The 27,753-nt window shown below is 42.2% G+C and overlaps 1 protein-coding gene across 1 annotated transcript; it reads right to left on the reverse strand.

Annotated features, from left to right (window-relative positions):
* Window positions 1-19: 19 nt before the first annotated feature.
* Window positions 20-22,052, reverse strand: alox12 (arachidonate 12-lipoxygenase). Its single transcript, XM_078275596.1, has 15 exons — window positions 21,582-22,052; window positions 14,604-14,750; window positions 14,173-14,374; window positions 12,131-12,212; window positions 11,899-12,021; window positions 8,882-8,988; window positions 8,191-8,363; window positions 7,936-8,079; window positions 7,368-7,571; window positions 6,075-6,161; window positions 5,075-5,244; window positions 3,069-3,190; window positions 2,365-2,465; window positions 958-1,128; window positions 20-764 (listed from the first exon to the last, which is right to left on the reverse strand). Exons 2-15 carry the CDS (start codon window positions 14,748-14,750, stop codon window positions 585-587), a joined length of 2,013 nt encoding a protein of 670 aa, XP_078131722.1. The 5' UTR covers window positions 21,582-22,052; the 3' UTR covers window positions 20-584.
* Window positions 22,053-27,753: the final 5,701 nt, after the last annotated feature.

Here is a 27,753-nt window from a genome sequence, read left to right on the forward strand (position 1 = left end):
GCTGGCTTTTGTCCCTACATAAAACCTGCAAAAGTGCAGCTTCTTCACAGTGAAGCTGGATCTTCCAGCTTTTCAACACACTATCAACATCTGTTGCTGCAATTACCATCATTTAAGTTCCATAATAAAGTGGTGAATACTTGGCTATATAACAAAATGACAATGTGTGCACTGGCAAAAAGTGAAGTTTGACAAAATGAGCATAACTCAGCTTTCAGTTCATGGTCTTCATCAATGTGTGGCTGTTGCAAAAAGTGTTGTAATGTCATGGAAAACATACTGTACTGTTACTGTACTTAAGTAGAATTTTCTCATACATTCATTCTTCACTTCGTTATTTATATTGCTGGAAACTTTCACATTTACTCCACTACATTTCCAAAATAAAATGTATACTTTTACTCCAATACATTTCACCTACTGTAAGCATCTCCGTTACTACAAAATACAATCGGAAGAAATTTGTTGGACTGCAAAAGAGCAGGTTTGGCGACTCATAATGCACGCTCCGTTCCTGTTGGTGACGTAATGCCCGTTTGTTGCCAAGCGCCAAAACTAAAGAAGAAGTTAGTCCATTAGTCTTTCTATATAGTGATGCTGTTTTCTACGCGGCTGGGCAGGAGGTAAAGGTACTGAAGCTCCAGTCCTTCATTCTGACTCATGATGTGGCCCTCAATCTCCTTCAGCTCCGCTCTGAACCTGTCAATCAGCTCCTGGGCCCGCCTCTCGGTGAAGTACTCCTCTGCGTATTTGCCCAAAGGAATCTAGGCAGGAGAAAACAGGAAGTTACTGAAGAGAGAGGAACTAATGTGGGTGGTGCAGCGTGTCAGATCAGCTCCACAGACCAACTATATATGGGATCATTGAAATGCCATCTGCTGTGGTATTTTGCCATTTGTCCAATCAGAATGGAGTATTGTTAATAACACCCTGTAAACCAGACAGAGATGGACTCACTGCGTCTGGTTGAGCTCGCCCCAGATGCCATGTGATAGCCATCTGCACACAGGACTGGCTGACATCAGGAAGGGTGGCCATGATCTTCTCCATGGTAACAGCATCCTTGTCTCTTGGTGGGGGGTGTCTCATGGTGCAGGGGGTGTTGGGGACCCAGGCACACCAGTCAAACTGAAAATCAAACATCGACAGAGAGAGAATCAGCTAACGCCCCTGTGTGTAGGGCATCTCTACGGAAGAGGAGTAGGGCCAATGTGAAAAATGTATCTTGAGTTCTACGTTTATAGTCACAATTCCGACTTTTGTTTTCAGCTTTCTGACGTTATTCCCCCACTTTCCCCCACAGTCTGGTAAGTTCAGAAAATGACATCGCTCTACTGTAATGCAGCCTTTAAAACCAGGAAAAGACAACACTTGTGTCATATCACCATATTCAAAATTTAAGACGATATCTAGCCTCATATATCGATTTATTGTCCAGCCCTAATGTGACCCTAGTCTCGTGATAGACCTTCCTCCACAGCGCTGCTGAGGAGGGTCTGGCTAGTACACACAGCATTCTGGGATGGGAGGAAAAACGTGCTCTGGTTTATTGGCATCTCTTTAAACCAATCACAATCGTCTTGGGCGGCGCGAAGCCCCGGACGGAGCCACGGTGCCTCTGCAAAACAGCCTCTGGAAGGAACTTGTTTTGGTGGAACGTGTACGTTCAAAAGTAGTTTTTGCAACAGAAAACTCCGATTGGACAGATAGTCTAGCTAGCTGTCTGGATTTACCCTGCAGAGATCTGAGGAGCAGTTAACCATAGTCCTCACAAATCCACCAGAGGTTAGAATTACAACACAAAGAAAGAGGAAGGTAACGGACATCAGGCCGAAAAGAAGGACATACGGCGGAATTTCCGGCGGCACCGGAGCAATCCCGGAAGTGGAAGGTATTGGATATAGACCAATGTGGCCCTTATCCTCTTCCGTACATCTCAGAGCTGAACGCATCTTTGGCATCAACCATAAACATCCCAGTGAGTAGGTGCAGTGGCGGGTCTAGACCATTTCAAATGGAGGGGCCAGGCTGGGGTCACATGCGATTTTACGGGTACCAAATATATTAATATTGTTAAGTGTCACATACCTCCAACCCTCCATAGGTTTGGTTCTACAATAGACTAATGATACACACATAACAACAAACACAAGTATACTCATTCAGTGTTAACCTACATTTTATTTATCACCGCACAGGAATAATATCCCCTCTTCTTTGGGGATGAAGGTGGGGTTAAAAATGTATGAAAATATTTGCCACAGTTAGGGGGGCCAGAGAGGTGTCGAGCCTCAATATTACGAGGGCACTGGCCACCCTTGCCCCCCAGAACCGCCCCTGAGTAGGTGTGTGAGTGCTCAGCACCTGTCCGTTATTAGTGGCAGCGTGCTGGGCTGTGCTGGTGAAGATGGACACCGACAGCAGGGTGGAGAGCTCCTCTCTGGTGCTGAGCGTACTGGACAGACCTGAACATACATCCACCACCAACAATCAGATGCACAAATAACACTTTCTGACAGCACTTCACATGAATGCTTGTAAGAAATGTCATATAGTTATGGTACATATTGAGACGTCACTTTTGCATACAGTTGTTAAGAATAGAGCTGCACTATTTTGATGATCGGTTTGAGTCATTTTGTAAGGAAAAAAAAAGTTAAAGTTCTCTGATTCCAGCTTCTTAAATGTGAATATTTTCTAGTTTCTTCACTCCTCTTTTACAGTTAACTGAATATATTTGAGTTGTGGACAAAAACAAGACATTTGAGGACGTCATATTGGGCTTTGAGTTAACTTTTTCACCATTTTCTGACATTTTATAGACCAAACAACTAATCATTTCATCAAGAAAATAATCCACGGATGAATCGACGATGTTAATAATCGTTAGTCGCAGCCCTAGTTAAGAGTCCCAATCCAATGTTTACATTTTCTTACATAACACAGCTGTTTAATGGTCTTAAAATGAATGCCTAAGATTTGTCTTGTCTTGAAGATTTGTAAAAATTCCCAGTTGGAAAAGTTTTTTTTTTTCATGTTAAGTATTAAGATAAATATTAATAACTGACCAAAGTTGGGGACCTCTGTGAAGCCTTCCTGTGATATGTCTCTGATCCAGGCTTGGAGCTCCAGGTCTTCCTGCACATCCTGGTCTGACTGGTAGAACAGGCTGACCATACCTGAGACATAACTGAAGGAAAAAGGCACAGTTACAGTAGTCTCGCATTGCCAGACCTTCCTCCACAGCGCTGTGGTGGAAGGTCTGGCTAGTCCACACAGAATTCCCTGGATGGGAGAAAAACGTGCTCTGGTTTATTGGTATTTCTTTGAACCAATCACAATCGTCTTGGGCGGCGCTAAGCTCCAGACGGAGCCAAGGTGCCTCTGCAAAATAGCCTCGGGAAGAAACTTTTTGGTTTTGGTCTTGGTGGACCATGTGCTCGTAGGGAGGCAAGCTCTGGAATAAAAAATGCTCACACTGCTACTATTATAATTATTATTATTAGTCATAGTTCTTTACTTTTACTATAATTGCCACTGTTCATCATTATACCCACTACATTGTAATTTCCCTTGCGGGATTGATAAAGTATAAATTATTATTGATTTGAGTCTCTCTCCCTCCCTCCTAAACCGGTCACATCAGATGGCCGCCCCACAAAGACCCAGGTTGTATCTGACGTTTCTGCCCGTTAAGTTTGCTCAAAAAGCTCGCTCTTGGGGAGAATTGTTGGTTCTCTGTAAATTATAGAGTGTGGTCTAGACCTACTCTATCTATAAAGTATCCTGAGATAACTCTTGTTGTGATTTGACACTATAAATACAATTGAATTGAATTAAGTCATTCAGCATGAAAAAGGATTTTAAAAATATCACTGATGGACTAAAGAAATCTTAGTCGACTAAGACCAAAAAGACCGATTGGTCAACTTATCGACTAAGAGGGGGCAGCCCTACTGAATTCCCTATGAAAATAGCCAAAATTGTGTCTTTTGCGAATGTGTTCCCCTTCTCCTCTCAATCTAAATTTAAAAAAAAGAAATCTTAAATAACATCATATTTTCCAATTCTCTGACACTATACCAGACATATTTAAAGGTGCCCTGTCACACGTATTTCATTACTTTGTGGTAATGTCTGAAGTTCTACCATGGACTAACATTTTCTGTGGAAAAAAAATGCCTTGGTTACCTTGTTTCAAGCCATTCCAGCGTGGTATAGATAGCCTGCAGGAGGACTCGGCTCGGTTTGTGCCAGTTCTCATTAATATTCAACGAACTAAGCTGCTTGACTCTGATTGGCTAACAGCTAGCCAATGAGAGCCTGGCTATCAGCATCCTTTACTCAGCGCTAATGAGCTCAGGCAACACCACATCAGTCTGACCAGCTTTTGTAATTGGCCTGATTTCTCCCCTTATTTCTTTTCAGTGGCTAGAGCTGAGGAGGTAGCAGTTCATTTTCACATTCACGACATAAAACAAACACATATGGACCTAACATATTTCAAAAAATACAAGTAAAAAGGTTTTGTGTGGCAGGGCACCTTTAAGGACTACATATGACCGCTCTGACTCAGCTTCTAGTATGAGCATAGAGTGAAGCTGTGTTGGAAACCGTTCCCTATCACAGAAAGAGTGCACTATATAGTGTGTTTGAAATACCCACAATGCACTGCTAATTTGAGTGTACATACGCTACATTTAACTCCCGTACACCACAATGCACCGCGGCTGTGTTTTCCCGGAGGAGGAGAAGCAGCAGAAGTCACTGCGAAAACTGAATAAGGAAAAATGGAGCGGGCTTTCGTTTCTAAACAGTGGAAATGTAAAATGTAACAAATATATATACAGCATTTTACTATTCTCCGGAGCACTCCGTTTGTTTCAGGGACACATTCAAAGTATTTGTGTTTCGGTTTGTTTACATGATGCTGGGCGCATCTACTGACGCAACGATGTTCCGAAATCTCGTTTGTTCGTTCCCTATACAGTTCACTATTTAATGAACGCTATATAGGGAATAGTGAGCGAGACAACGGTTTCGAACACAGCTTGTGTTGTAGGATGTAGGCTACCTGAGTATGGCCTCCCACATCATCAGACTGTGTTCTCTGTAGAAGTAGTTCTTTAGCTGGGAAACTCCTCTGTCAGTGAAGTCATTGGTGGGCTGGAGGGAGCGGTAGGTCAGCTCCTTGTACTCTCTCTGAGACAGAATCAACAGGCCATCACCACCCGTGGACACAACCTACACACGAACACGACCGCCACGATGAGCACCCACACAATGACAACAGTCATCACATTGTTTAAAAGGTCCAATGTGTGGGAATTTCTCCCATCTAGCGTTGAGATCATATATCGCAATCAATTCTCTCGCGCCACGCTGTTCAAAGTACGTATTGCAGCTACGGTAGCCGTTCGGCGTCTCTTTTGATCCCCTTTTCCTTCATCAGGTCTTTCCATCTTTGGAAGGCAGCTCCAAAGGTTCACTCTTTTTTTCTGATGGTCTCTTGCTCTTTTTAATCTCCTTTTTCTTTTTCTGGGCGAAGAAGAATACTCCTGTTCTTGAAATTTGGATTTTGAATACGTGTGGTCCTGGGATCGTGCAGGAAGCACAGATCGCGTACCGATAATACCCGTTAGCAGCATTAGCAGCACCTGTGAGTTTATCATGTGACAGCGAAAACGCGTAAGGCGGAGCAGTATGTCCTGTATGTCCCTTAACCGGCTAACGTATTTCAAGATGGCGCATGAATATAGAGCGTCTACCCCAGTTCATGCAAATGTAAAATTTCAAGCCAATAGGAATACTTGGAATTGATGGTGGTGGTAAATATTCATGATAAAGGACAAGTTTGTGAACGGGCAACACAGATTTTGATAATGAACAACTAAACACGTTACACACTGGACCTTTAACACAGCACGTGTGTCTGTTTTTTTTTTTTTAAAGATCGATCATGTGGCTGTGATGAGGTGGAGAGCCCAGTGACATTAACAGTCTCTGGAAAAAATGTTTCAAGCCCACATCCACTAACTTCCAAATGCCAAAAGTACTGTTTGTGAGTGACACACCCTTTTGAAGATGCCGTTAGGGGAGATGAGCTGAGTGCGCCCCCGACAGTTGATCTCTAGAGTGTAGCGCAGATGAGGAGCCAGGAGCTGCAGCAGGGAAACACAAAAACACTGCATAGGGTGCAACATACAGAAACTGTGTTGCCAAAGTCTCAAATATTAGCACGAATAACTGAGCTGTTGCTAATAAATGGTCTGGAAAGCCATTGAGGAGAGGTGGATTGGATGTACTCTACAGTCCACCGAAACATATAGGCACATTCATACTGCCGCTCATCAGTGACAGAGGGAGCACAATAAAAAGGCATATGGGAAAGTGTCAGATCAGAAAGTACACAGCAAGAAAAACAGTTGAAATAAGAACTGAATAAAGACGATAAAGTACGATAAAGAGAGCAATCGACCAGTTTTAAACACATAACCAATATGAGGTTTGTGCAAAATACATTCAAGTCAGTTACATGTCCTTTAAGTTACAGTTACATCATCAACTTAATTGCAGAGGGAATTAATGATTTTGGAGTAACGGTTGGTCTTTCTGGGCGCAGCCTTGTTTTAAAGTGTAGTGAACGTCGTGTGGATGGATGAAAAGTCATATTTGCCTAATTTATAAAGGAGCCCCTAATATGCTTTTTGGGATTTTTCCCGTCCTGTAGTGTGTGATATAGTTTATTGTGTATGTAATAGATGTATAAAGTACAAAAAACACATTTCACTCCAAATGGAGCTTTCTTTCCCACAGACAGTATTTTAGCTCAACTGCCTGAAACGCCTCGCCCACATTCCTGTTTAAAATTCCTCAATTAGTGATGTCACAGATTGAGGAAGCCAGTCCAGTTTTTCATATGTGCTGCCCATTGGTGCTGCCTGAATCAGCACAGGGCGCCCAGTGGCTTGTTTGAAATTGGTTGACCAATCAGAACAGAGTGGGCCAGCTGACCAATCAGAGCAGACTGGGCTTTTTGGACGCTGCAGCATTGGGCAGTATGAGAAACAAAATGTTTTTTGAACATCAAAGCATGTAAACCTGTTCTAGTAGACCCCAGGAGTACAATCATGATGCAGAAAGGGAGTATAATAGGGGCTCTTTAATATTTTCTTTTGCCAACATTAGGTATTTACACAGCTAAAAGCCACATGTAGCATTATGAAAATTAGTTTGTTAAGGCGTGAGCAAATGTTACCTTATCTGCGTTGCCAGATCTCCATGGTTTGTTGCTGAGACAGAAACAGGTCTCAGACATGGCTTAAATCTTCTAAGAGAGAACTACAGCTCTGAGTAATATGGCTCACCTTATATATAGGGTGCACAGCGGGCAGCTGTCTCAGAGTAGCTACACAAAACACCTCTACCACCAGGTGAGTCCTGAGCAGGTGAGACAGCAGCTGGAACACCTGGAACTCAGCGTGACGCACCCACATCTTAGCCAATAGCCAGGCCAGGGGCGGGTCTCTGGGCAGGAATATGGGCGTGTCCAGGCCTGGAGTCTGCTCTAGCTGAGGACAAGGAGAGGAAACTATTACAGGCAGTCCTGTTCCATTGCATAAAAGGAAACCTGAACTAGGACCTCCCAGACCATATGAAGTTCAGAGTTTAGTCACCAGGTTTGTTTCCACTGTAGTGTTTAGTTTACTTTATATGTTTATGTATACACATATACAAATACTAGATTTACTAGCCAAAACTAGAATTACACACAATATCAAATCAACAGAATAAATACGACATTGCACAGACAAAAACAAACCAAAAAACAGCTTTCTTAAATTGTACAAGTGTAAAAAAATCCATCAGTGACATGTTGAGGTCATTCACTATTTCACTGCAGGTCTATATGCTTTATGGGTGTGAATGATATACCTGTATGGCAATAGGTATGAGTCCGTTATCTGGATGTTGGTACAGGAGACAGAGTGGAGCAGCAAGGTACTGAGGTTTACCCCTAATTGTGTTGGTGGGAACCCCATCCAGGAGGGCGTAGTCTAACAGGTAGATATTCCCTGCCTGGACAGGAAATAAGCAGAACGAAATGAATGACCAGGTTCAAGACATACAGTAAGTGACACAATTCTGCAGTTGTTAACTGATAGAGACAGATATAGAGCATTTGTCCACCTTAAGTTCTTTGTCCAGGTTGGTCCTGGGAGCCATGGAGCTCTGCACCATGTCTGCTACCACAGGGAAGTTCTCTGGTAGCTTCTTGCACCTCTTGATCATCCTTGGGTTACAGCCATTCATACACTGGTAGCCAAAGAAGGAGTCCTCCTTCCAGTGCTCCATACAGTACTCTGAGTCAAACGCATACACATGCTGGGTGAGTGAATAAACTTGGTGAGTAAATGTGCATAGAAAGGCAAAGTCCCTCCCCTTCCGGTGGACCCCATGGGACCTTATTTTGGAAAAATATGGATGGTAGTGAATGGGGAGGGAGGAATACATTTTTTGATCCCATTTGAATCGAGCCATGAATTACACATATGAAGTCCATCAATTTAAAAGATAATTTTGCAAGTGAAGAAAGTCACAGTTTGTCCCAGGTTTGTCGTAGTACCACTTAGTTTTGTATGAAACCGCTCATTGAACTACATCTCTTGTCTCGCACAAATTACACAGTGTAGGCATTCTATATCTTCCATATAATGAATGTGTACATTAAAGGACTATGTATTAGTGTACAGTATATCAAACATGTTGCATTTCTCGTGTATTAGAAATGTAGTGTCTAACAGGAAACTGCCCAGCCATTAGTTTTTAGTCATTTTCCCCTTCAGGTTTTGGAAGGAGTATATAGTGTGTATTTACACACCAGCTATGGGGCTTCGCAGCTTCCAGAAGATCCGTTTGAAATCGTCCAGGTCACTCCAGGACTTCCCAAACCTGATGGCCATCTTCTTCAGAGACAACTCCAGCAAGCTGATGAAAAGAGAGAGGGCATGTATACTTAGGATAGACTGCACAGTGTAGAAGCTCAACTCTCATCTGGGGACCAACATTCTTTATGAGGACCAATTTCAGTTTTATACCCTCGTAGTGAGGACATTCCTGCATTGTGACGAGATTGCCCTCAGTACATTAAAAGATAGTTTGAAGGTTTAAACTTGGTTTTAAATTCAAGCTTAAAATTATGTTTAGGTTAGGGTAAGTGTAAGGTATGCATTTAGTTGTGATGGTAAACGTTAAGGCCCTGTCACACCAAGCCGACGGCCGGGGACTAGTGGCGACGACGTCCGACTGTGGCGTTGCCTCGCATCAGCTCTCATCGCCTTCAAAAATTAGCACTGGCACACACCGCAGAGACTACAGCCGACGGCCAAGTGCCACGTACGTTCTGCGTCTGCGTGAGAGAAAGTAACTCTCCATACCAGCAGGCTGTGATAATCTATTCGTCATTCAACAAGGGAAACCAGATAACGTTGCTATGATACCCACAACAAACAGCGTTTGCTCGAGGAGAGGCAGAACCGAACAGAGCCTACGGTCCTTCTGCTTCACTCCCCGCCAGGAAGACAGCAGACACTGGCAGATGGCTAACCGGACTGTCCCTCTCCCGGGCTGTCATCCATTCTCTCGGCAAAGAAGTCTCCCTACATGCCTTCATCATACACTGGTTATCAAAAATTAGCTATACAAACCTGTCACTTATCTGGCGATAGCAATGTGCTTTCCTACGATGTGACAAGAGCGTGTGAATTAAACATTAAGTTAGGGTGACCAGACGTCCCCGGTTTCGGTGACCTGTCCCCAGCTGGAGCTGTCCCCAGAAATGTCCCCGGTTTTCACTGTGACTGACAGACCCGAAATTGGAATGAAAGAAAGAAAACATTGACCAAACGTATAGTCGTGCACCGTGCACACGCAGGCTCCAGAGCAAGCGCTGCTCAGAGATGTAGAATGCCCATATTTTACGATGCTAAAATGACTGTTTATTTACATAGTAGTACATAGTCTGGTGGGTTTAGCCAATGCAATTTCGCTGACTTTTTATGTTTAAAAAAAGTATCTTACTCTTTAACAGAAAGGCCGACCTCCTTAGAAATCATTTCCATAATGTTGTCAGACACTTAGAATATTAATCTGAGCCTGTCAGTGGCAAAACGAGCACTTTTATGAACGTGAATACAAGCTGGACAATTGTACAAACAGGGGAGATTCTAGGATCAGACCTTTAGGGGGGGCTCAGCCCCTAATGAGAATGTGACACGGATATAGTGCATGCAAAAGTGTTAACCCCCTTGCTGTGACAAATGGTTTGCGAGAAAATTAACATTGAACTTACATGAAATGTTATCATATTTGAATTCTGCATAAATCTCTGCACACCCATTACTCTCTGTGAAATATCTTACAAACTCTTCACTCAACACATGCATCAGTACAACAAGCGGTTCCCGGGTAATCCGGTTTAGAAATTGCAACAAAATGTCTACATGGTCTCCAACTTTGGGTACAAATTATAATGTATTCTCATGTAAACTATTTATGTCAGCACAGACATTTTTGTAAATTGCTTAGCCATTGTATCTCACCATAATGGTTATTATATTGCCAGATTCCAGACAATCCCACTTACTTATATACATCCCACTTACATATATGAATATATATTTCTACTGGTATGCTTCCTAGGGACATTAATGCAAAAATATGAAGAAAAAACTATACCACTTGTGTGTGCATGGTTATAATTCTGAAGTGCAAATTAGTTCAGGCTACAGCACAAATATGTCCATCCATAGATAAGAATAATCAAGTTTAAACTCTGAATTTCTTTTCAAAGTGCACCAGATTGATGCAAAACGTTAAAATAGACAACATTTTCTTACAGGGGAGCATGCCCATGGACCCCCCTAGGGGGGCTTGTGTCCCAGTGCAGCTCTAGGTCTAGTGAGGGGCAGTGTCCCCGTTTTAAGTTTTACAAAGATAAAAACATGACCTGTTTTGAAGGTATTTACGCTTCTGAGCTGAAAATGTCCCCAAATTTTGTCTCAGAAATCTGGTCACCTTACATTAAGTTGTTACATTTAACTAATTTAGAGGCTGGCCGGCTGCCTAGAAAGCTAGCTTGCTTGCTATTGCTAGGTGGCTAATTGTTTAGCGGTGGAGAGGGTGCAGAGAGAGAGAGGTCTATTACGGACTTTATATTAAATATCTCAGTATAGGATATTAGTAATTAACATTTATTTTGTAATGTGTGGGTATGAAGAGATCTTTTAAAAGACATGTTATTGTTGGAATAAATACACAAGTACTTATGTATATCTTGTTGTACGTTTGTGATCTTATGGACGTAATGTGCAAAAATAATTATTCCAATCGTTTGAACCTGGTTTTTTTAAGGTAACATTTGAATGTCATTTTTGACCAGTTTTGACAGCTCTTATATGTATATTGGATAGATGAGATGAAAAATGAAAGGAGCCTTGTGTGTGTTTCTGCCTTTTCTCACTCTTGTTTTCAAGCCGAAAAAAGGCCGACGAAGGCCGGCGCTTGGCAATGGTGTGGGACACACCACACAAACTAGGCCGACGGTCGGTCGCCGTAAGCCCAACTAGGACTGACAGCCAACGGTCAGCTTGGTGTGTTAGGGCCTTTAGGGTTAGAGGCTAGCGAATGAATTGTAAGTGCGGGGTCTTCACAAGTATTGAAAAACAAACAAACGTGTGTGTGTGTGTGTGTGTGTGTGTGTGTGTGTGTGTGTGTGTATGTATGTGTATGTATGTGTATGTGTGTGCGTGTGCGTGTGCGTGTGTGTGTATGTATGTGTATGTATGTATGTATGTATGTATGTGTGTGTGCGTGTGCGTGTGCGTGTGCACCACCTACGCATAGTGTAATGAATGTTCGAAGTCACTCCGCTTCTCATTGTCAAAGCGAACGTCTTGGGGTAAATCTGCTTCTGTTTTAGCGTCGATACATCTGGGGATCCCTGGAGCCCACGTTACCCATCTGAATGACAGAAACACACAGCAAGATACAAATATTAATACATATAAATCTTTAACACATCCAGTCTGGAGAGTGAAGCTGTATCTTTGTGTTGTTATGTGTTTTGGACCTGTAAGTGGTCTGTCTCTCCTGCAGCTCTGTCTTCCTGTGTGCCAGCAGCTGAGGTAAGGAGTCGTCCCTCAGTGTCTTCGCTACACAGGCAGGAAGAGAAGGGAGAGAGGAAAGTGCACCTTTAGCAACATTTCAGTTTTACAGGAGCTTATGACCACTGTCCCCCTAAAATATAAATTTATGAGGAAAAACTTACTTGGTATTACTTCTAGTTTTGGCAGGGGTTATGCATGGATGTATTATACAGTGGGGCAAAAAAGTATTAGTCAGCCACCAATTGTGCAAGTTCTCCCACTTAAAAAGATGAGAGAGGCCTGTAATTTTCATCATAGGTACACTTCAACTATGAGAGACAAAATGAGAAAAGAAAATCCAGAAAATCACATTGTAGGATTTTTAATGAATTTATTTGCAAATTATGGTGGAAAATAAGTATTTGGTCAATAACAAAAGTTCATCTCAATACTTTGTTATATATCCTTTGTTGGCAATGACAGAGGTCAAACGTTTTCTGTAAGTCTTCACAAGATTTTCACACACTGTTGCTGGTATTTTGGCCCATTCCTCCATGCAGATCTCCTCTAGAGCAGTGATGTTTTGGGGCTGTCGCAGGGCAACACGGACTTTCAACTGCCTCCAAAGATTTTCTATGTGGTTGAGATCTGGAGACTGGCTAGGCCACTCCAGGACCTTGAAATTCTTCTTACGAAGCCACTCCTTCGTTGCCCGGGCGGTGTGTTTGGGATCATTGTAATGCTGAAAGACCCAGCCACGTTTCATCTTCAATGCCCTTGCTGATGGAAGGAGGTTTTCACTCAAAATCTCACGATACATGGCCCCATTCATTCTTTCCTTTACACGGATCAGTCGTCCTGGTCCCTTTGCAGAAAAACAGCCCCAAAGCATGATGTTTCCACCCCCATGCTTCACAGTAGGTATGGTGTTCTTTGGATGCAACTCAGCATTCTTTCCCCTCCAAACACGACGAGTTGAGTTTTTACCAAAAAGTTCTATTTTGGTTTCATCTGACCATATGACATTCTCCCAATCCTCTTCTGGATCATCCAAATGCTCTCTAGCAAACTGCAGATGGGCCTGGACATGTACTGGCTTAAGCAGGGGGACACGTCTGGCACTGCAGGATTTGAGTCCTATACTTATTTTCCCGAGGAATTTGCAAATAAATTCATTAAAAATCCTACAATGTGATTTCCTGGATTTTTTTTTCTCATTTTGTCTCTCATAGTTGAAGTGTACCTATGATGAAAATTACAGGCCTCTCTCATCTTTTTAAGTGGGAGAACTTGCACAATTGGTGGCTGACTAACTACTTTTTTGCCCCACTGTAAAAATTATCAGGCCGCCAGGAATTGTGTTCAGCCTTGCAGCCAATTTTTGTCCAGTTGCTACGTGGTATTGTTACAAAAAAATCCCCCTGCGGCCCAAAGAGGATTTTCCTCATAGGCCTCTATTGTAAAAGAGACGTCTGTAAAATGCTGCCAGGGAACCTCAAACTGCAAACAAGGGCGATTATGACTCTTTCTATTCTGAATTTTTAATCCATGGACTTTTTATATTTGAAAAACTTCTCTTGAACTGAAGCTGAAACTTTTTTTTTCGCATATGTGCCATCCGAGCAACTCCATGGAACTGAATAGCTGCCATTTTGGGATCCGGTATCCAGTTAATACAATACATCCATGGTGTAGAATAAAATGACCCTTCAACTTGCTGTGCAAATGGTAATGGTAAGTCTTAACAATGTGGGTCACGCTGAACAGATTGCATTTCCACCTGGCTGAGATCTGACAACAATGCGTGTAAGGCCACCTTCAAGTGTGTCCTTTATGGTGAAAGGGAGAAAGTAAGGGTGTGGAGGTCGGGGGGATGGGGGGGTGGAATGTACGAGCTACTGCCCTGGATAATTACTCTGCCACCGACCAGCTCCACAGGATCCTTTTGGAGTTGGTTGCCTTTCTCAACGGTACCATTACAGCTGACCATTAGGGGTGGATTCTGAATGCTTCGAATCTTTCCTACCTGTTCCCTCTCTTATCTCCACCTTGACGTCTCCTATGAGCCAGCGGTAACAAGGGAAAGTCAGCACCTTGTCTCCACCTGGAGGCTCCACTGTGACGTAGCGACAGAACCAGTTATCTTCCAACCAGTACCTCTCTTTCTGCAGTCTGACCAGTAGCAGGGAGCCTAAATGTGAAGGCGTGGTCACCTTGTACTGATCCACCTGACGGAGATGGAGGGATGGAGAAGGAGAAAAATATTAAATCATATCTGTGATCACTATTTAAAGCCTCCGATACCACCTAAAATGCTGGTATCGGTAGTACTCAAGTACTTGAGTTTATGCAGCAATCTGATACCACGTAATTTAGCCCCGGAGAAAATCTAATTGAAAGTAGTCTATGTTCTTTAATTTAAACACACATCACAGTATGCTTATTATTCACACTTACTGCTCCTCGACAGAAGTCCAGTCCAGGGTTGTCCAGCAGGGTGCGTTCACTCTCTCCTTTCTCCCCAACCAGGGTCACATAGATGTAGTTGTTAGTGCCTGAATACTCTGATGTTCCGGTTGCTACTGTTACAGTGTAGACTTCCATCTAAGGACACAAAACCTCATAAAGTGACATTTTCATGCCATGGGACCTTTAATTAAATATTCCTACAGTACCCAGCAATACACCCCGCCAAGCATGAAGTGGATAAGTTCTGGATAAGTGGCTTTACCTACACCTAACCCACTTAACCCTACAAAGCTGGTTATCAACTGACTCTCTGGCTTTACCGAGATCAACATGTCAACAGCGCAGCATTAGCAGTTAGACAAGATGATCATGGTGATATCTCTGAGGAAGCCCACATATTTCTACAGTAAATGTTGCACTCAATAACTTATTATGTTTACAAATTAGAAGATTTCATAAGCATTTACATTGTCCAGAAGGTCTTAGGAATCAAATTGTTCCTCAAAATGGAGTCATTTGTAGCCGTCACATATTGTGTGTGAGCGCACTGACGTGTTGACATAAGTGTCTTTCCCTAGTAATAATTTGAATATCATTTTGAAAGTATGCAAATGTTTACAACCACACTGATGCAAAAGAGCAAATGATGCAAAAGATAAGGGGTCTGCAACACACAGAACTGTTGCAAGAGCTGCGGTTGGCATCATGAGAGGTCTATGCACGACAATAACATTACTGTAGCACAAACAGTAGCTTTTGTCATGAGTATGTTGCAGTTAGGTATTATTCACAAAGTTAAATATCTTTTATAAATTAGGCTTGGATGGATAAATGTTGCTGTTAAACTTTGTATTCATGAAAAGAACATGGTTCACTTTGATATTCTCATTCTAAGCCCTGAGTACAGTAAAAACCATACATCCACGCGTTCCCTGGATCCAACTGAATCACGTGATATAGGCCACTCCCATTTCCGCCTAAACTTTTATGTGTGAAAAATCGCGATTTATGAAAAACCTACTTTTTCGAACTCCTCCTAGACCGTGCGACCGATCAGCACGAAATTTGGCAGGTAGCATCTCGAGAAGGGCCGGACAAAAAGTTAATAAAAAGAATTTTTGTGTTGGGTACCATCTAGGGCCACTCCTGAGGTCAACCCTAGAGTGGGGTACTGAGGGGTCAAAGTGGGCGTGGCCTGTGGGACCCACGTCTAAATTTACTACTTACGCTAACGTGAACAACTTTAAATTTACAGGGTAGATATACAATGGGTCATGGACCACACCTACCAAAAATTACACATGTGGACCACTAGGTGGCGCTATAATGTTTTTTTGCCTTTAACTCCCACATTACACATCGCACATTAAAAGTCCTTACATCCAGGTGTTCCTTGAATCAAGCTGAATCACATGATATAGGCCACGCCCATTTCCGCTTAAATTTCTTTCCGCAATATCGCGCAATACCAACTTTTTCGAACTCGTCCTAGGCCGTGCGACGGATCAGCACGAAACCTAGTACGTAGCATTTCCAGATGGACGTGACCAAAAGTTACTCAAGGAATTTTGCTACGTTAAAGTATGCGCATTTGACGACCAAACTAATTTTCCTAGCTAGCTACCACACACGTATCATATCATATCTCGACCAAATTAAATGTTATCAGCAAGGAACTTGAGATCATTGTTCAACATCCCACTACGATGCTCTGTACCACATTTGGCACAGATCGGCCTTTAGGGGGCGCTATAAGCAACGTTTATTTGTTTTGGCCAATAACTCAATGCATTTAAATGGGAAATTTGCAATTGCAATATCTCTGCCACAGTAAATGCAATCAACACGAAACTTGTGATGTTCGTTTGGCATGCCGGTCTGAGGCTCTGTACCAAATTTGGCGAAGACCGGCCATTAGGGGGCGCTATAATCAACGTAGACGAGTTAATCACTCCAGTATGCCCTGTGCGGATGGGACCTCCAGGTGGCCCGGTAGCCATATCCACATTGTTAGGCTGGGCTATTCAGGGACCTACCAACTTCCTCCAGAACCCCACCAGAGAGGCCTCCTGCCTGTATACAGCATTCCTGTCTCCTGTTCAAGACCTATATCAGCACGTTGAAAGGCTTTGGCAAATCGACACGCTGCCATACAGCTCTGAAAAGGAATCTGTGCGTTCCAAGCAAGACCAGGTAGCTATCAACACACTGGAGAAGCAAACCATTCGTGTCACAGTAGATGGAATAGCTTGCTACGCTACACCTCTTCTACGCAAAGCAGCAGCACCCAGGCTACATGCTCCTCCAGCTGCAGTGATGCCCCTCCTAAGAGCTACCGCGTGGCACTTGGCCAGCAGCCCAGATCTAGCCGGGGTCTACAAGGAGGAGATACACAAGCTAGTGAAGGCTGGGTACGTTGTGAAGATTAGTAGTGATGAGGCAAGTCAATCTAACGAATCATGGTATATTCCTCACCACCTTGTTCACCACAACGGAAAGGCCAGAGTGGTGTTTAACTGCTCCTTCAAATACTAAAAATTTGCCCTCAATGACACCCTGCTTCCTGGACCTAACCTTGGTTCAACACTACCGGGTGTACTCCTCAGGTTCAGGGAGTATCCACTCGCCATAAGCGGGGACATCCGTGGGATGTTCCACCAGATCAGGCTCCTTCCTGAAGACGAACCACTTCTCCGCTTCCTATGGCGGGATATGGAGAGAGACCGTAACCCTGATATCTACGAATGACGCGTCCTACCCTTCGGCACTGCCTGCAGTCCATGCTGTGCTATATACGCATTGCAACGGAATGCCAAGGACAACAGCTCTGGTAACCAAGAGGTACTGGACTCCGTCATCAACGCCTTTTATGTAGATAACTGCCTGCAGTCTCTTCATTCTACATCACAGGCAAAACAGCTTATCGACAAGATGAGAGTCCTGCTCGCTGATGGTGGATTCGATATGAGACAATGGGCGAGCAATCAACCAGAGGTCATTGATCATCTCCACCCAGAGGCAAGGTCAGAGGGCTGCGAGCTGTGGCTAACTGCCGACAGATATACACATATATGTAACTGCACAATAACCTGTATTCTTTACTACATTCTTACTACTACATGGATTGTGTTCATTTCCATTACTATCCAGTATTGTTTGGTTGTTTGCATAGCACTATGTATATTGCAGAGTGATTGTTGCTTATTTCTCTTTAATCTATATATGTGCATTCGTTATGTACAGGTTATATTTACATATTCTGTATTTCCTCATTTTACAGAAAACCACACACAAACACATACTATCGCAAGCAACAAGCACTGTATTCACATTCAATGTCAATAAAGCTGTTGAACTAAAACCAAAGGTTGCAGCAACTCTCTTACCGGAGTACATAGCCAGCTCGGGTGGCGCCAGTGCATAACGTACACAGATTTCACAGTGTGTGTGTGTGTGTGTGTGTGTGTGTGTGTGTGTGTGTGTGTGTGTGTGTGTGTGTGTGTGTGTGTGGGCTTGTTTAACGATATTCGTGGGTTCCAAAAACCAGGAGTCCAGTATACTTGTGGGGTCCCGACAGCTTTGTGGGGCCAAAATGCAGGACCCCACAAGTTTAAAGGGCTGTTTGAGGGTTAAGACTTGGTTTTAGGATTAGGGATATAATTAGGTTATGGTTAGGGTGAGGGTTAAGGTTAGGCATTAGTTAAGGTTAGTTGTGATGGTTAAGGTTAGGGTAAGGTGCTAGGGAATGCATTATGTCAATGACGGGTCCCCACAAAGATAGTGCCACAAACCTGTGTGTGTGTGTGTGTGTGTGTGTGTGTACACACTGTATTAGCCCACAGTGTAAACACAGCTGTTGCCTGCAGATACAAAAAGCCCTAATACTAGGATTACATTCAGCGCACATTAGTGTCAATGTTGCAGCCTGATATCCAGACTATTATATGATGTTAAGCCGTTGACTATTGAGTCTCTTAGCGGCTACTTACGTATGTTCCATTGCTGCATGCAATGATATAGATAAATATTTATACTGCAAACTAGATTTCCACATATGTGCAGGAGTAAAGAAGTTTAGGAACAACGTGATGCAAGTAGTGTATGGTAAATGTGTGTATGTGGAAAAATGTCTGCAAACTTGGAATCGAAACAAGCTTTTCATGGTGGGATAGCAACAGAATATCAAATCCGTGAGGGACCTGATCAAAATCTTAATAAAAAAAAATCCTCATCCAACGTTTTCCTTGCCTTCTGGACTTCTGATTGCGCAAGACAGTTTGGTTTAATTCAATGGAACACGAGTCAAAACAAAGATACTCCATTGCAGACTGGAGCTTTCTGACCTTGGAACATGGTCAAACAGACACTACACTTGTGGTTTAACATTTAAACATGACTTGTACACCAGCAAACATGCTGGGACTCCATCAAGTACAATACAGTATATGGAAAATATGATTTTATTTTCACTGTTTTTGTGGCACCACTTATTAGTCTGCGCCATCATTTAGCTGCTATGACAATGAAATACTGCATTGCATATGCAATTGTATATGAGCACAATATAAACAAAAAAGCAAACAAAGAAGATTTCGACACCATTGGCTAATAATGTAGAACTAAAATATTGCAATTTCCCTGTCAAACATGCAATGAATCATATTTCCAAAACCAACTGATGCACAGAGAATTTTGGGGGCCTATGAAGGTCCAGGGCCCTGGGGTAGTTGCCTGTAATTATTTTATATTAATTGTACCCTATTTTGTGAGCTACTGAATTATGTACAAAGTACAAATATTTCGTTACTGTACTTTTACTCCACTACATATCCACTAAGCATCTCGCTTACTCGTTAGAAATTTGTGAGACTGCGACAAAGTAGCGAACTATTGCTCCTAGATTGCAAGTTAATGCACCCTCCATTGAAATGTTGGTCACGTAATGCCTGTTTGTTGCAAATTGCCAAAACCACAGGCCACAACTAAAGAAGAGGAAGAGGAAGCATAATAATGGAAGTCCCTGATGCAGGCGCTGCAGACGAGGGCTGATAAAGATAACGTTACACACAGAAATGTTTGTGTATGTTGGAGTGAAAGATCCTTCCTCACACAAAAATTAAAATGCTGTTTCTGCATTTCTCTTATATGAATACATTTAATATCTGAAAATTACTTTTGATACTTAAGTACATGAAATATCAGATACTTTAAGACTTTTACTCAACTAATATTCTAAAAAGGTGACTAGTCATAAGATCCTTTTTGAGAGTAGAGCATTTATTAGTATCGCTTTCAAGTACTTTATACAAGACTGATGGTAATGTTCCAAAGTAGAGTAGATCCATCCTATTGATGTGAAAAACTTTAGAAACTAAAATCTTTGGTACAGAGAAAAAATCACAGAGATCTCCCTGCATTACAAACAACTTGGCAGGTTGACTGGAGATCTAAGACAGAACAGGCCAGAGCATGTTGATACCTTTGACCCAGCAGCTGCAACAGAAGTTGATGGAGAGCAGAGCTAGGGAGGGGGAGCTGTGCCTACGGCTACACACCCTCCCCTGCCATCAAGGCTACACTGCTACTCCTCTTCTAACTAGGGCTGGGCAATATATCGATATGATATTGACATCGATATATGAGACTAGATATCGTCTTACATTTTGGATATCGTAATATCGTGATATGACACAAGTGTTGTCTTTTCCTGGTTTTAAAGGCTGCGATACGGTAAAGTGATGTCATGTTCTGAACTTACCAGACTGACTAGCTGTTCTATCATTTGCCTTTACCCACTTAGTAATCATCACTGATTATTTATCAAACATCTCATTGTGTAAATATTTTGTGAAAGCACCAATAGTCAACCCTACTATTTCGCTGCAATATCGACATTGATGTACAGTTTATGGTCAAAAATATCATGAAATTGGATTTTCTCCATATCGCCCTACTTACTTTTTGGTAAATTGTGTATTTTTTCAGGGAACTGAATGTAGCATAGCTTTCATATTTAGAATGCAGACACTTAAAGTGACAGCAGGGGCACCCAGATAGCTCAGTTGGTAGAGCAGGCACCCATATATAGAGGTTTACTCCTCAACACAGCGGGCCGGGGTTCAACTCCAACCTGTGGCCCTTTGCTGCATGTCATTCCTCCCCTTTCATTTCTTCAGCTGTCCTGTCAATAAAGGCCTAAAAATTCCCCCAAAAAACAGATGGCGGACCTTCACTAAAGTGCACTATAAAGTAAAGGGAGAGGGAGTGACTTCAGAAAGACCCTTGAACAACTTTACTGTCAGTTTACACCATGACATGCCACAACCAGTCGGGGTTTAGCAACAGCATAGATTGTATACATTGTAAAGATTTCTTCAACCGGTTTTCAAAAGGAGGCACTGAAAATGGGCCATTGGTTAACAGGTGTTTCCCCGCATTCTCTGAATTCAATATGTAAGGAGTCAAGATAACGTTAGCAAGTCTGCGCATGCCGTTTTGTTATTGTTAGTTGCTTTTTAGAAGCTTGCAACAGGTCTGCCAACACCATATATTTGCATTTTGAGATCCAAGCAGTAATTCAGGTTGCTCCTGCATTGAGCCAACACAGTGGGGTTACCAAACACAGTGATGAAACCTGTTTTCATAGCAGTTTCAGCCAAGTACAGATCGCGAGAGCAAACAAATCCACAGGTTCCTACACATCAGCGTTGGATGTTCCTGTAAACTCACTGAGTCCGTCTAGTAACATTGCTAAGTGGGTAGCTCACTTTCATCAGCATCTTAATAAGATTATGGATACTTCTACATGGCTGACAGGACAGCAGGTGCCAGGAATATTAGGCTTTAAAAACAATTGACATCTCTTTCACACCTAAGAGTAAAGAGCATATTTTGAAAACATGGAAACAAATGTAGCCTTTGTGGGGTGTTAGAACCCAAGTAACAAGCGGGAAAAAAAACACTCACCTTAATGCAGAATTGTGTTCACAGCTGAGTACCAGATTCCAAAGAAGAGAAGGGTCCTCTTCTTTTTCTCTAGATTTCCTCTGGCTCCGTTTGTATTCTGCCACTTTTTTTCTTTTCCTTTCCCTGTATCCTATTTCTTCTCTTTCTCTCTTTTTTTAAAGTCCTCATAGATCTGTAAGTTCAACAGTTATCTGGTGAGCATGGCATTTCTAAATGCAAGAAATCCTCCTCTGATTGAATCTTTCCAGTAGTTTGTTTCTCTAACACACTCACTCCCACTCACTTTGACTTTCACAGCTCCACTGACTGACCCTCCCTCCTCTGCCCGTCTCAATCGGTCCTTTGTGTGGTCTACTCTTGCAGGGAGGGAGAGAAAGTTGCAAAAGGAAGTTGGGTCAATATCTGGGCTGCACAGATGGGGCTGTGAGATAGCACTCACGTTACACAGCAGCGGCTGGAAAAACTCAAAAATTGAAGTTTTTTCAAAAAGGTACATAAAGTGAAGTAGTACACCAATTTTAAGTGATGGCAGATTTCTGGCTGAAGTCTTTAATAGTAAAAGTTAAAGAAACCGTACAGTCTTTTAACCAGACCTACATTGGGCCAATGCGGTGAGACAAAGGGGGAACTGGCTTGGGCTGCCAATAAATCAAAGTCCATACTTTAAATATCTTTCAGTGCGTTGACCCATTTATTTCACGTTGGTGCATGCTCACCACGTAGCATAGGTACTATTTGAGTTTGTCCATCATTTCAGGTAGGTATCATATATTATATATATATATATATATATATATATATATATATATATATATATTATATATATATATATATATTCCAACTAAACACTAATAAGACAATACCACTGACAAGCCACTAACACGGTGAAAAGCTGTATGCTTCCCCCTTTGCCACACACCTTTATGCTCTCCGGTGACAATGCTCCACCCAGTGATCAAATACAAAACTGCATTAATGTCACCAACGTGATATAAAAAAAACATAACGCAAAACTACATAATGGCTCCCAACAGAAGCATTCCAATATTTTGTAGGGTTGTAACAGTGTACCGAACTGTACTGTACTGCAGAATACACAGTCGCTGCATCTCATGTTGCCTCTTGTTGCCTCATGTTGCCTCATGTTGCCTCTTCTTAAATTGCCTCGAGTCCCCCACTTGCCTCCCTTCCTCGTGGAAATCATGGGTGGAGAGAAACAGTGAGAAAATGTGTTGTAGAGGGATGAGATGTCCTTTCCTCTGAAGCGTCGCATAAATTCGTCAGCTGTTTGGGCGGAGTTAGCAACTCCTTAAGCTGCACGGCTTCCAGGAAGGCTGCTCTTGTGTATCCTTGCCTATAGCTCCTCGATGAGCATTCCTCGATGCTCGCTCCTCGGAGGAAAAATAAGAGCTTTTAGATGGCCTTCACCGAGGAGGAACAACTTCCGGGGGAGATTTGCCTATGTTCCCACATTTCTAAGATTTTTTTCCAAAATAAGGCCCTATGTAAATAAGGCCCTACATTTCCTTTTTCATAAATTTCTATCAGATTTTATCCCCCTAATCCTAAAAAAAATGTTGTGGGAGGATATGGCTTAAAATGAAGGGAAATGTAGGAACACAAGACCTAATTTTGAAAATGTCCTAGAAAAGTGGGAACTTGGGCTGTGGGACCATTGGGCTGTGGGAACATAGGGCTAACCCCACTTCCAGTTCAGCCGAGGAGTCGAGGAGCTATCAAATAAGGGCCATGAGATTTAGCCATTGTAGTAGTAATAGTAGTACAGATACATGTAATGTGGAACCAAAGTTCACAAGCGCAAGTTCCGCCTGCCTGGACACTTTTAGCCGTACACCATTAGCAACGTGCTGAGGTTAGCGCAGTGGTTCCCAAACCTTTTTCTGCAGGGCCCCCCTTTTAAAAGGTAAAATATTTTAATTTTTTTTTTTGTTAGTTGTAAATTTGGTGCAGCATCATCGTCTGCTTTACGTTTACCTGGCAGTCCTTTCCGAACTTGTCCGGACCTTGCTAGCAGTGCAGCAGAACCATGCATGTTATTTATATCTAGCCTCGCTCCACCTGTTATAACTCCCTCCAGTTTGGGAACCACTGGGTTAGCACAACACGCTAATTGGCGTGCGAGTCAGTCAAGCTATAAAAACTGGAAGACTGGCCTATGGGTGTATGAATGTGCTGACGTACATACAAAGACATCACTCGGATGTGCCGATAACCAGGATTATAAATGTTTGTTTAAATACAACCAAGGTGGAACTAATTTAAACACTGCGCCTAATGCCAACGTTTTATTTTGTATTATTCTATGTATTTTGTATTTTCAATTTTATAGTGTAAAAGATGTGACCTGATGCCTTTTGCGAAAGTATTTGTTCAGTGTTTGAAATGTACCTTATTTTTATAATAAAAATAGTTTACCAAAGTTGTTGCTGCCTGTTTAAAATAAATGAAAAGTTATTTCATACATTTTGTTAACAAAAGCTTCTACACAAAAATCTAAAAAAAACTTCCCATTTTTCTCAAAACAGTGTGAACATTTGATTAAATGAGAAGTCTGATGGGTTGTGTAACATCACCTCATCCTCCAGATAAGGATGATGTAACCAGCCCTAACACAGCTGTGTTGTAACCCTAAAGACTGTGTTCAGGATGTACATGTCTATGGGAATTTTATGAACATTCTGTTGACTGTGTGAAAGTATGAACATACTGTACAAATGAATATGTACTGGTTGCTAGCTCTTCTCATGATTCATAGTGTGTAAAACAAACCAGAAATGTATTTGAGTTTGGTTAGGTTCATAAAGGGGATTCGTTTTGATGGATGCTGCCAGTGAGGGGAGACAGAAATGGGAATGATGTACTCTCTTTTCATAGTATTTGTTAAAAGCCTGGAGGTAGTGATTTGAATAAATTAGAGTTGGAGGATTGACTTTCGGCTGAGACCTGGATTGAAGAATATTGCTTTAGTCTAAATAAAGAGATAAAATCTTGCACGTCTTTTTCTCTGAATGTTCACATAAGTTCCTCAACTGGAGGAAGCTTTGTTAAACCATCAGCCAGTTGACTACTATTGTAACTAGAAGCTTGAGTGCCAGAACAAAGGTATGTCAGATTTGGATTGGTTAAATTGTTAAACGTCCTGTGCCATCCATTACATTACATGTCATTTAGCTGACGCTTTTATCCAAAGCGACTTCCAATTAAGTGCTTTCAACCCTGAAGGTGCAAACTCCAGACAAGTAGTAAATTCAAGTACATTAGCTTTAAATAAGCTAAACTACATCCACAACACACTACAACCATCCAGCTCTTAATATCTGAAAGACAGGAGCAGATTGGGGCTACAATAGCAGTGTATGCCAGGCTTTAGGGGGTAAACAAGCTCTATATCATCAGCATAGAGGAACACATTATTATCCAGTCCATGAGATGTCTACTCCAGTGGCAGCATATATTGTGAATCGAGATCAAGACTGTACCCAAAACTAATCCCTGGGGGACACCATAGGTTGAGAACAAGTGTGGAAAAGAGCCCTCTGATTACAAACCTGTGTTTCCAGTCTATTTACAGAAACAAAAGAATGTTCAACTGTGTCAAAAAGAGCGTGAATGGCGTAGAATTACAATAGAACAGCAACCAGAGAATCATTGGTGTCCAGACATTAGGAAAAGCTTGGCAGAACTGTGAATATAACACTTGTCCTTACATGTCAGTACACAACGTACTTAACATGTTAGATGCTGCCATTACAGATTAGACAAAGCATGACACGGATGGACCATTGACTGCAAATGATCCGAATAGCCAGGCGCTTCCCCCCCATATGCGACGATTCATTTACAATCAAGTATTTGTCCCCATCAGTCTCCAAAGAATACCTAGATAATGTGTAAAAGATCACATGTTTTTAGTAGGGATGTCCTTAGCATTTGGGCAGATCCAGGCATATTTAAATAGATCTGTATCGGCTAAATGAAGCCAATCAAAATTGATTCATGCCACCCCTGCATAAGTCAGGGTCTCACTTGGGCCACCTCAGTCAAAATAATTCCATGGACCTGGGCGCCCGGATATCTCAGTTGGTAGATCGGGCACCCATATATAGAGGTTTACTCCTCAACACAGCGGGCCCGGGTTCAACTCCGACCTGCGGCCCTTTGCTCCCCCCCCCCCTCTCTCTCTCCCCTTTCATTTCTTCAGCTGTCCTGTCGAATAAAGGCCTAAAAAATATAATTTTACAAAGTTATAGTATTGTATGTTGAAAAAAGTCTAAGTTAAGAATCGGTTGGATGCATTTTGCCTGTCAAAAGGTGTAATGTATAATTATTAATTTGTGTAACTTATTTATTTATAACATTTCAATCATGAAATTAAATCATTGAAATGTAATCGTTTTATGAAAACACGTTATAATGTGAATATATATATATATATTTGTTTTGTCTTGCTTGAGTCTGGAATAGAGGATTTTATATCTAATCTTAATCCTAAAAATTCCCAAAAAAGAAAATTCTATGGACCTGTTTATAGAAATACACAGCTTAAATCCTTCCTGGTATCTGGAATTTAACAGCAGCTCCCTCCTCTCGCTCTTTTCAGATCTCATCCAGCTGTGATATTTAGGTCTCTATAGATTTTCAATACAGATCAAGATTTATGCATTGGATGTGTTCCTTAAGCACATTCAGAGACTTTTCCCAAAGTCACCCTTGTGTTATCTCAGCTGTCCAACTAAGGTCTGGATACTCTGAATCACTATTTGGCTCTATTCAGTGTTCCCTTTTTGCTTGACCCCCTTCGTGCTTGGACCGATTGGCGGGGATTTCCTATGGACAAAATGCACACAGCGATGAACTGGCAAGTTTCACGTCCAACCATGTATCCAGCTAATTTAAATAGCTCACGTTACGTGTTAACTTCATATATTGTGGCTTCTTTTGCGGGGTGCAAATGTTCCACCAAAACAAGTTCCTTCCCGAGACTATTTTGCAGAGCCACCGTGGCTGCGTCCCGAGCTTAGCTCCGCCCAAGACGACTGCGATTGGTTAAAAGAAATGCCAACAACCCTGAGCGTTTTTTTCCCCTCCTATCCAGGAGTGTATGCTCCTGTTGCCAGACCTTCCTTCGCAGCGCTGTAGAGAGAGGTCTGGCAATGCGAGACTAGGGAAGAGCTGATGAAGAAGGAGAGGAGACAGGGGAGAGAAGGTTGCGTGGGATAGATATATTCTGTGTAAATAGTATCATTATTAACTCCTTTCTTATCTGTCATTCTTGCTAATGCACAATGAAGTACAGAGGCCTGTTGCCTGGAGATAAGGAGACATTCAAATCATGAGGAAAAACACAGATGGTTTTCAGGGGAAAGGGAAGGGGATTTGAGTACTTTTGATGCACACGAATGCATAACGGAAATTAAGAAGCTGCTCACAGCCTCATAACGTGTAAATCAACGTTTGGGAGAGAGAGAGATATGTTTAATGTCAGCGGCATTCCAAAGTGGCAGTTTGGCTGACGTCTGTGGGTGCACATATTGTATCATTTCCTGTTAGTACAAAACTAAGCATGGTGCGTGGTCGAGCGAGCTAGAGTGTGACTGAAGAGAGAGAGAGAGCACAGAGTTAGAACCACGGTTAGATCACAGCAGTGATTCGGAGAAATAAAAACGCAGTATACAAATACAATACAACTGTACTGGAAGTAGTTTCAACTTGTCTTGTTGTAAATCTTTTCTCCTGAACTGGGCTTAAAAGTTTCTGTTTCTTTCCGTTACAACTTTTTGCTGCAGGCCGCTGCGTTTTTTTTTTCCTTCCCACCCAACATCCCCTGTGTTCGCCACCACCACAGCCTGAATGGAACCTAATGGGTAGGTTTTAAACTATTAAGACATTTTTGTGAAATGTAATAATTAGCGTAGGAATTCCTGAGTTATGGCCAAAAAAGTGTGATGACCCGATGATCTTGACCACAAAAATCTATTCCGCTCATCTTTGAGTCCCAGCAGACATTTCTGCCAAATGAAAAGACAGTCCTTCAAGGCGTTCCTGAGATATCGCGGTCACAGGAATGGGACAGATGGACGGACAACCCAAACACATAATCCTCCCCCTTAAATGCCTCTGCACCAGCGAACGTGGAGAGAAAAAAACAGAA

This window comes from Sander vitreus, chromosome 19 (genome assembly GCF_031162955.1).
Source record: "Sander vitreus isolate 19-12246 chromosome 19, sanVit1, whole genome shotgun sequence".
Classification (NCBI taxonomy): Eukaryota; Metazoa; Chordata; class Actinopteri; order Perciformes; family Percidae; genus Sander; species Sander vitreus.